The sequence below is a fragment of the Nipponia nippon genome, unplaced genomic scaffold (assembly GCF_047370975.1).
Source record: "Nipponia nippon isolate SJK-2023a ecotype South Korea unplaced genomic scaffold, ASM4737097v1 scaffold_18, whole genome shotgun sequence".
NCBI lineage: Eukaryota > Metazoa > Chordata > Aves > Pelecaniformes > Threskiornithidae > Nipponia > Nipponia nippon.
In genome coordinates this window covers 1,757,829-1,767,999 of record NW_028262334.1, presented here as the reverse complement: position 1 = coordinate 1,767,999, position 10,171 = coordinate 1,757,829, and the positions used below count along the sequence as shown (strand labels likewise).

The window sequence follows — 10,171 nt, the reverse complement described above, 5'->3', positions numbered from 1 at the left end:
GCTATAGCCATCGCCATGGTGGTCACCAGCATCCCGGGGAGCGCGGGCTGGCCGGTGGTGAACACCGCGCTCCTCCAGCCGAGGTTTCATTCCCCGTTTGCCGGAGCCGTGGCACCCCGGGGGGGAGGGGGGGGACGCCTCAGAGGACCCGTCCCCGTCCCCTCGAGGGCCCCGGGGGGGCTCCCCACGAGGCCCGCGGCCTCGCCGAGCCCACCCCGCCGGGGAAAGCCCTCCTCGGGAGGGGAGGGACTACAACTCCCACCATGCCCCGCGGCGCCGAGCGGGGGGCGCGGCGCGGCGGCGACGCGCGGGGCACGCCGGGAAACGCAGTCCCGCCTCGCGCGCCCGGCGGAGCCGCCTGCCGGCCGCCGCTTCGAATTTTCCCGCGAAAGGGGCGCGTGTGCCGGGGCGGCCCCGCCCCCCCCCCCGCAGGACGCGCGGCGGCGTCCCCTTGGTAACGCGCCGGGGGCGGGGCCGAGCCGCGTGCGGCCGCCGGGCCCCGCGCGGGGCGCTCAGTGTCGCCGCAGCCGCTGCACCGGGCGGGAGGCAGCGCCCGGGGGCCGCGCCCCGCCGAGCCCCGCCGCCGCCATGGAGCGCTGAGCCGCGGCCGCCCCTGCCCGCCCGCCCCCCCCGGCCGCCCGCCGCTGCGCCACGGGCCGGCGGGCACCGATCGCCGCCGCACAAAGGAACCGGAGGACCCGCGGTGTGATGCCCCCGGGGGTCCCCGCGCCGCCTGAGCCCATCTGCGCGGGGCTTATTTTATTTTAATTTTTTTTTTTTTTTTTGAACGGAGATTTTTTTTTCCCTCCCCCCCCCCGCCCCGGGGGCAGAGCGCCGGGAGCCGCCGCACGCTGGCCGCGCTCGGGGCGGGGCGGGCCGCCGGCGGGGCGCGGGGCCGCGCGGGCACCGCCGCTGCTGCTGCGCGGCCCGGGGGGGGCGGCCCGGCGCGCCCCGCACCGCAGGGGCCGGAGCCGGCCCGGATCCAGCTCTGACGGTAACGGGGGGCCGGCGGCGGAGGGAGGCAGAGGGGGGGGGGGTGTGTTACCGGCGCGGGGGACCGGGGCGGGGAGCGCGGGGGACCGGGGGGCTCCGGCTCCCGGGGCGCATCAGGAGGCGGCGCCGCCGCAGCGCGGGGCCCGGCGGGGCCCGGCTCTCCCCGGCCGCGCAGCCGCGGGGAAGGCGCGGCGGGCGCGGAGCCGCCGCCGGCTGGGGACCGGCTCGCCCGTCGCTACCGAAGAGGAACGGGAACAACTTTTTTTTTTTTTTTTTCCCCCCCTTCTTATTTTTTATTTTTTTTTCATGGCTTTTTGGGTCGCCTGACTCGTAAGTGGAAATAAAATATCCACGGGTGCCTCCACGAGGAAAGCTGAGACACTTCCAGCGTGAGCCGTCCGGGAGCTGCTGCCTTTTCTGCCGACCCCGGCTGCCCCTTTTCGCCTGGAAACAAAAAAAATTTAAAAAAAAAAAAAAAGGGTTTTTCTCCTCCGGCCAGGGAAGGGAGGCGGCGGGGAAGCGCCCGACCCCGCAGGGACCCCGGAGCGGGTGGTGGCAGAGCCAGGACAACCCGCCATCGGCCCCGCGCTGGTGTGGATACCGCCGGTCACAAAGGAGAGGAGAGGAGAAGGACCCACCCTGCGATGTTTTATTTAGAAGCCCATCTCCCCGGCTGCCTCCCGCCGGGTCAGGTAGCTCTGCCGGAGGAGAGCTGTCTGCGGGCGAAATGCATCTCTCAAACCAAGCTCTGCTGCGGAAGGAGCATCCCTGTGGCATCTTCTGGACCGTCGGCTCTGGGAATACCGTTCACCGGGGACGAGGCGTCATCGTCCCCGAGAGCCACCGGGCAGCACGGCTGGGCGGCCGCCAAGGCTGCCATCAGCTCCGGCTGGGGACGAGCGGGCTGTGCCGCCTCTCCGGCTCGGCCCCCGACAGAAAATGAGGTGATCCCAGTGCCAGCGGTGGCAGCTCAGCCCCAGCATCCAAATCCCAGCTCTGGGGAAAGCCGTGAGATCGTGGGAATGTAATGGCTGGAGAGGCAGGGCCTGGCCGCAGAGAGCGGGCGGCAGCTCGGCGCAGCTCGCTGCAGGGCACCGCTGCACCAGCTGAAACCGTGGCACGGCTCCGGCCCTGCGGGTTTATTTCGGAGGAGAGGCAGCGGTAAAGTTTGACAGCCGTGCTCGGTGTTTTCTGAGGGATGGATTTTGCTTGGCTCTGATTGTCGGGGCACAGATGTCTCTGTAGGGATTTTTCTATATATGTGTGCATCCTTCTACGAGGGATTCTCTCGTTCAGAGGCTGCAGGCAGCTTGCCTGGGTGGGCGACGTGCTTTCATGGAGGGCAGGGTGCTAAGGGTGCGTGGCCGTGGGGCTGTGCGGGCGTGGGGGCAGAGCCACGTGGCCCTTCTCTCCGTAAGGAGTGTCCCATGTCTTGCTCGGGATGATTTTGTGCGATTTGGCAGTTTTGTACCTTCCCGTGCCCCTGCTGCAGGGTTTTACCCTCCAGCACATGCTGCTGCTTGCTGGTCTGGGTGCCCACGCACGCCTGTGCCGCCCCAGCGGGACCCCGGCTGGCAAAGCCTTCGCACGCGGGCTCCGCTGCTGGGGGGTGAGGTGGGAAACATCCCTGGCAGAGGGCACCTGGCATCCCAGGCCCTCGGGAGGGACTTTTCTTATTAAGCATCCTTTAAACTTTCAGGAGTGGATTTGCAGGTGCCGACGGCCGGGGCGAGCGGTGGTGTGAGCCATGTGCCGTTGGGTCAGGCTGCCTTGAAGCCGGAGCGGAAGGAGAGGGAAGCTCTCGCCTCGGTGCCTTCCTCTGACCTTGTATGTAGATCGGGGGAAGAGAAAGCCGTTCCCTGGCTGTGGGAGCCTGGCTTGTTTTCCTGGCTTTAGGAGCAGCTTTCCTGCCGACTGAGTGGGTTGGTACTGGTGGGGCGCGTTCTCTGTGCCGGAGCAGTGCCGGCTGCGAGATGGGCCCCGTTTCAGCTGACCCTATCATTAAGAATTGAAATCTCACTGTGAATATTTATCCCCAGGCTGGAGCAGAGAAGCCCACGGAGGGAGGAGATGGGGTGGCTGCTGCTGTGCCGTGCCCTGGGGGACAGAGCCCCTCCGGGGAAGCCACGTTACTTCATTTTTTAAGCCTCTGTGGTTCTCTGTTTCATTTGAGCCAGAAACACGCATCCATCCCTGAGCAGGCTGCGGAGGAGCCTGTTCTCTCCCAGTGGTGTTTTTTAATTGCAGCCTGCTGCCCTGCCCGGGGAAGGGCTCCAGCTCCCAGGGCCAAGGGTCTCCCGGGTCCCACGACCCCGCAGCGGTGGGGTGGGTGCTCCGCACCCGCCGCCATCCCCGCGCTGCCCCCGCGCTCCCCGCCGTGCGCGCGGGATTAGTGCCGGGCGTTTGCATCCCTGCCAGGCGGCAGAGTTAATCTTTCCCTGAAGCCGGTTTCCTGCGTGGCCTAAACTTGTGCGGGAAAATCTGCAGTGAAGCCGGGCAGCTACGGCCCTATAAATATTTGGTGAGAGCCAGCCCAGCCTGCCAGCCTCCTGCTGCCGGGGTACCGAGGGCAGGGATGCGGGTTCCACCCCTGAGCATGGTGGGTGCCAGGGCCATGGGGTTGGTGGCGGGAGCCTCGTCGCCCCATGGCTCCTTTTGGGGACAGAGTGGGATAGCCTTCCCTGGCAGGATCAGGTCCCTTGCTGGTGGTGTCTGAAGCTGGGACGGGGGGAGTCGTGCGCGGTGACCCCCCCCCCGGGCCGGCTGGTACCCGCAGGGATGCTGCAGCTGGCGGGTGGGCCGGGGCTGCACCTGCCGGGACCCCGCTCCCAGCCCCGCCGGCATCTGTGCCGCCGCATGTCCCTCTGCAGCGGGCGCATGCATGCAAAAATAAGACATTTCTTCTTTCTCTTCTGCCTGCGCATTCCTCAAAAAGCTAATATTCATGAAAGGTAATTCAATCAAACAGCGATGCCTATCAGCTAATGCAGCAAAGCTGGCGCAGGGGTGAGAATGGGAGCCAGGAACACAAAAGCCCTGTTTTATTACCTCCTGCTTGCCTGAGAATTGCTTTTCTCCCTCGAGTGAGCCGGCTAAAGCTGGCTTTATTATGTTAACCTATTTGCGTGTCAAGAGCTATTGTGCCTCTCTTTATCTGTGTTTGTATTTGCTCGATGCAGGGAATAAAAGGACGAGGCGAAAATGGATGGCTGGTCAGTGCTTTGCACTCTGGGGGCACTGATTGGTTGCTAAGTGATTTGCATCCCCGGTAATCGCTTTTATCTCGGAAGGATGTCGTGTATAATTATAAGCCTACTGACATCTTTTGAAATCTGCCTAATGGGTGTTTTTAATTTACATGGGAAGCAGGGGCTATTTGTGTTGCTCTGATTACAGGTTGTGCGAGTATATGCTTTAAAATATAGATATTTCCATAGATGTGGGGGACCGTGAGTGATGAGGCTGTGATTTTTGGCGAGTCCCTGCTCTCCCAGGGACGGGTGGAAGAGCAGAAGTCACCGTGCGGGAGTTTGGGGTTTAATCTCTTAGCCCACCGCACAGCCTGGGGTGCTGCTGGACCGTGTGCTCGGCATGTGCATCAGCCGTTCCCGTAGCTGTCCCGTGAAATAAAACGAGAGGTGGGCTCCTGGCTGCTGCAAGCCAGGCCTGGCTGCGCTGCTCATGGCCATTCACCCCCAGGAGCTCCACTCCGCAGCTCCGGGATGAGGCGCGGTGGGGGCCATGCCACGGAGCCGCCGCTCCGGGCATCTGTGCCAGCATGGGGCTGATGGTGCTGAGCATCCCGGCGGTGCCAGTGCGAGGCCCGCGGCCGGGTGGCATGGAGAGCTGGCTGTGCCGGCGGCGGGGAGCACAGGCTCTGTGGTTCCCCGCTTGGCGCCCAATGCAGAGAGAGCTGGGTGCTTCACTGGGCCGGGGGGTAAATATTTAACTGGTGCCTGGTGCTCTGGCTGACCCCTGCCAAGTCATGGTTCTCAGAAGCCGTGTGATCCTGTGTCTTTATTAGAGCTGCAGCTGGCGGGTTCGCATGGCTGTGGCAGAGCCGCTGTGTTTGCTTACGGCATGCGGTCCCACTGCCAGCCCCGGGCACCTGCACCCGGCGGGCTCTGAAGCAGGAGGCACACCGGAGCCTGCCGAGGCGTTAACGGGGCTCAGGGTGTGCTCCTGGTGTTGGGGGCATTGGCAGTGCCGTGGGTGCATCTCTTGGGTGGGTGGTGGGATGCGGGTGCTCTGAGACCGTCCCGGGTGTGCTTAGATGCGGAGGAGCCCCGGTGTGCAAAGCAGCCCAGCAGGAGCGTGGTGCAGTGCCGGCCATGTCGGTGGTGCGCTCAGCTTTCCTCCTTTCTGCCTCCGTGCTGGTAAATCATCGCGGTGCCTTAGGGGCTGCTGGGGAAGGGCAGAGGTCTGAGGTGGGGGTCGCAGTGAGATGAGGGGTGTTGAGGTCCCTCCCGGGGCTTTGTGCGCCAGGATTGGGACATCTCTCGAACACGCAGAGGTCCTGACGTGAGGTCGGTGCTCGCGATGGGCGCAGGGGCCAGGCTCCCTCTGCAGAGGGTGCTGGGCTGGGTGAAGGTGCAGGGCAGGTCCCTGGGACAGGTTACCCGTGTGGGCAGCTCGGGCCAGCTGCCTTCCTCCTCCTCCTCCTCTGGGAAAGACCACACCTGAACCGCAGGTGTGCCCAAGCGTGTGCCCCGGCTCCCTCCAGCTGCGCACAAGGTGACCCCATAGATTTGCAGGGCTGAGGTGGTTTCGTGGCAAATGGCACCATGGGCAGCGCCGTGCTGTGTCAGCTGAGGTGCTGGGCCGGTGGGAAACGCAGGGCCCGGGAAAAGTCGATAATGGGGAGGGCGAGTGCTGGACCCTGCGCCCCGGGGTGCTGCACCCTCCTGCGCGGGCAGCCCCGTCCCGTCCCACCCCGTCCCGGCTGGCGAGCGGCGGGCGCCGCTATTTATGGCTGACTGTAAACAAACTCCCAATGAAAGAAAGTTAATGACCTGAGACTGACAGGAGCCTGCTGGGAATTTTTATAGCCCCTGGGACTCCTTTCGCTAAAGAGAGAATACATCAGCGTTTTAACCCAAAACGGCAAGCTGTGCGGCGTGGGGGCCGGGGGACAGCCTCAACGTGGGGAGGCATTTTGGAGAGGTTGGCCCTGGGCAAGGAGGGGGTTTCAGTGGGGTGCTGGCCAGGGGACGGGGCTCCCAACCCTCTCCCCGTCCCCCCATGTAGGACCAGGGTGCGCAGTCCCCTCCTTGTCCTGGCAAAGGCAGGCACGTCCTGGGGTCCCGGGCTCTCCAAGGCTTTCGCCATCTGCCTCTTGTAGGTCATCTGTGCCGTGCTCCAGGCTAGCGCGAGGGCTGGCTTAGTGTCGCTGGTAACCACACACTAATAAAGCCTTAATACCCTGCAGCAGGGAGATTTTGCTGTCAGAGATAAATATTCATATTGCTTTTGAATTCTGCCTTGGTTGCACGACAAGGGCGACGTCGGGGAGATGGGAACGCTGTGGTGTGGGGTGCTCCGCAGCCCCGCTGGCCTGCCTGCCCTGCCCGCGCCTGCCTGCCGCCTGGCCATCACATGTAATATGGCATCCTGGCTAATTGCAGGGTATGAATATTGCCGTCGGTGCTCTCGGGGGACAGGATGGCAGGCACGGCACAGGGTGCCCTGCTCGTTCCGCTCGGCGTCTGCTCCCTGCGCCGCCACCTCGCACACGTAGCCTCCGTCTGCGTGCGACGCTTGATTTACCGAGAAGAGCTGGGAGTTAAACCTGACAAATTGAAGGCGTTTTTAAGTGGTTCAGGTTAATTAATAGTCGGGGAAGTATCAATTTTTTAAGGGATGCTCTTGGCTCACGGGGAGAACCGAAGCTTGACATTCTCTTTGAAAAGTAACGCCATCTGTGCAGGTCCCCTGGACAGGGGGACAGAGCCAGGCTCAGTGGCATCGCTCTTTGGTTTCTGACCCACAGCCTTATATTTCTGCTTAAGTTTCTCACCCCATGCGGCTGGTGCTGAGGGAGGCGCTGGGACGGGGAGGGATGGGGCTGTTCTCCACGACCAGCTGCGGTGCCAAAGGCCCACCGCTCCTCTTGGTGCCCTTTGTGGGTCTGGTTATCTTCTCTCTTTTCGTGATGACCTGCTGCTGCTGGGGTCCGTGCCACGTCCGTAGCATACAGCCATGCTGCTCTGGTAATGGGAGTGCTTTGGCCATAGCCACCTCTGCAGCTGGGTGGCCACGTCATCCCTGCTCCCATGGGGAACCTGCAGGTGAGCACTGGCATTAATGGGACCATCAGGCTCCATCCTGGGCTGCGACTGGGAGCTGATGCGGATGAACTGGAGCAGCATCCGATCCCCTTGGTTCATGTGCATGTGACCCAGATGCTCCCACCTGCTGGCATCTCCCAAGCTTGGGCTGTGGGAATGCCATCCGGGGTTCAGTACTTAAAAAATCATAATGAAAGAAGCTTAAACTTCCCTGTAAGAAGGAAAGGTAGAAAAGCAGCAGTGCCTGGTCTCTGGGTGTGTGCAGCACAGAAAGCCTCCGAGCTGTGTATGATAAAGGCTTGATGGTACAGGGACCCGAGCAGCGTCTGTGGTGGTCTCGGTGTGCCGGTGCCACGGTGCGGCAGGGGTGGGCACCTCCGGGCTCTCGCTTGGGGCCCGGTCCCAGCCTGGGTCCTGGAGTGGCACGAAGCCTTTGCTGGGCCATGTGCCCCATCTTTCTCAGCATAGACTGGGGTGCAGGTGGAAGTGGTGTTTTTTCAGCAGCCCTAATGCTTGGGGATATGAGAGATTAAGGTTAGTGACCATTTTTTAACTCAATAAAGGGGAAGACAAGCTGGAGTCTGCAGTCCAGAGATATAATTAGTTCGCAGCAGTGGTGCTTTCTTGATTTAGCTTCAGAGAGCAGAACAAGACAAGGATGTTATACCCAATTAGCAATAACATACAGTCTGAGCCTCGCTAGGTAGATAACAAGCCATTTTTATAGCTCTTCTTTACGGACTTTTTTTTTGGGGGGGTGGGGAAGGGGGAGAGGGACCGAGTCTTTATTTCTTTTCATCTGGGAACAATTATTAGTGAGCTCAGAAAGCCCAAGGCTGAGTGATACGTTGGCCAACACAGATGATTAAAAAAAAAAAAAAAAAAATGAAAAGCTGAAACAGCCTGGAGCTGGGCTGAGGCTGTCTGTCTGTCTGTCTGTCCCATTGGGCTATGCGGTGGCTCTGGGGCAGCCGAGGGGAGGCTGGGCAGATGCCGGCTGTGTCCCAGCAAGGACACGGGCAAGGGCCACCCACACACCGTGGATGTGTCCTATCTGCTGCTGCGAGGGCTTACGGCACGTGGACTGGCAGCGCTGCTCGCTGCCCGGAGGGGCTTGGTGCGCGCGGGGCAGCCGTCGGCGCTGCTGGCAGCCCGGCTGTGCCCCGAGCCGTGTCCCCCAGCAATGTGACCCCCAGCAATGTCCCCTGCACAGCACCAGTTGGATGCCAGCTGCCTGCCGTCTGCTAGCACCGTGTTCTCGTTTTATATCGTGGATCGATGGCCATTGATTTTTCCTTCCGTGTAAACCTGGACGGGTTAGGGCTGCAGAGGGTTTTCCTGCACGTCTGGCTCCAGCTCTCCCACGGTCAGAGCATCCCGTGCTCGTCTCCACAGCCCATCCACCCTCCCACAAGCCTCTGTGCAGTGTCAAAACTCAAGGACATCCAAAAAACCCAGCTTTGTAAAAAGTCTAGAAAACTGAGGTTTCATTAATCAGCTTTTAATAAGGGGCTCTGCTGTTGATGTGGGTCGTTTGCAGGCTGCTCTCCCCTCTCCTTGCTCCCTGGGCAGCATCGTCAGCCTGGCCCCCCCTGCGGCACCGGTGAGGACATGGCTGTGGGAACTGGTGGGGACCCGGCTGCATTTGGGGCATCCGTAGGAGCAGGATGGCCCGGTGCTTCCCTCTGGGCATGGCCAGCGTGGGGCATCCCTGGGGACACCCCTGCTCCAGAGGGGTCTCAGGGTGGGGGACATTCTCCCTCCTGGTGTCCCCCCCCCAGCCACCTGTCTCCCATGGGGCAGAGCCAGGGGATGGGGCATGAGCTGCTCATACCCCTGGGGAGGGCAGGGGGCTGCTGTCCCCTCCTCTGTCCTTCCCATCCCCTTGCCAAAGAGTTTTACAGGTTGAGGGGCAGTGTCCCCCCCAGGGGGGCTCTGGCCGCATGGGACCACTCAAGTCCGTCCCGCCACCCCCCCAGCCCACCCTGGGGTGCATCTTCCCTTGCACACGCAGGGCTGATGGGGACAGCCTGGCTCTCGTCCCCACCAGGAGAGGCCACAGAGCTGCTCTCCGGACTATTTAACGCCCCACAATGATCATCAGCTCTCGTCGTAATCATTAAGACTATTAGAAAGAAATGTTGGCTTGCAGCTAATGTCAGACTTTCCGTTCTGCTTTGCAAACGCGCACAATTAATGCCAATCAGCCGGGGGAGGCAGCCAGCTCACAATCGCGGCTGCTCTGGCGCGGCTGTCAGCTCTTGCCATCCCGGCTTGTACATTTTCATACAATTGCTATAAACATCCGAGGGAAACTCCGCGTTCTTCGGCGGGCACGGGTATTGTTCTCTGTTCCTTTTAATTACTCGGCATTCAGGAGCTCATCCGGCCTCGGATCGGTGGAGGAAAGTAGGGCTTTGTAAAACAAATACATAAATCTAGAGAGATGCCTTATTTTCCCCACTCGGTGGCTGCGTTATCTACGGCTAAATAAGAAAAGCCTGTTTAATTTTTCTTTGGCTTTTTCTTCCCCCCCCCCCCCCCTTCGTGTTGCTTTCTCCCCATGGGGACACGGTTTGGTCCCTCTCCCCTAGGGAACCCCAAAAGCAGGGCCAGCTTGGGAGAAGGGGGGAAGAGCTGGAATTACTTGACCGGATGGTGGTATAATCCTCGTTACAAAAGTACACATCAATTATAAGAATTCCTACAGTAATCTTAGAAATCTATCTTTTCTGCTGAACCAGCTCATTAAAGAGCACCATTCATTTCCATCTCTCCGGGTGAGAAGGGTTTAAATCTCCAGAGCTTTGTATTACAAAATAGACTTAGGGTGATGGACTCTTGTTAAATATTAAAAGAAAGAAGTTGATTTTTTTTTTCCCCCTCTTTTC

At 61.1% G+C, this 10,171-nt stretch overlaps 1 protein-coding gene across 3 annotated transcripts in view; it reads left to right on the top strand.

Moving 5' to 3' along the window:
• Positions 1-891: 891 nt before the first annotated feature.
• Positions 892-10,171, top strand: part of FAM222A (family with sequence similarity 222 member A) — a 31,846-nt gene continuing 22,566 nt past the window's right edge. Inside the window, exons 1-2 of one of the 3 annotated variants that reach the window (XM_087754544.1) lie at positions 900-994; positions 1,329-1,937. In XM_087754544.1, the coding sequence (XP_087610670.1) occupies positions 1,933-1,937 (5 nt within the window). In that variant the 5' untranslated portion in view covers positions 900-994; positions 1,329-1,932. Of the gene's footprint in view, positions 995-1,328; positions 2,155-10,171 lie in introns of all 3 variants that reach the window. The other 2 variants (XM_087754543.1, XM_087754545.1) reach the window with 2 other exon arrangements.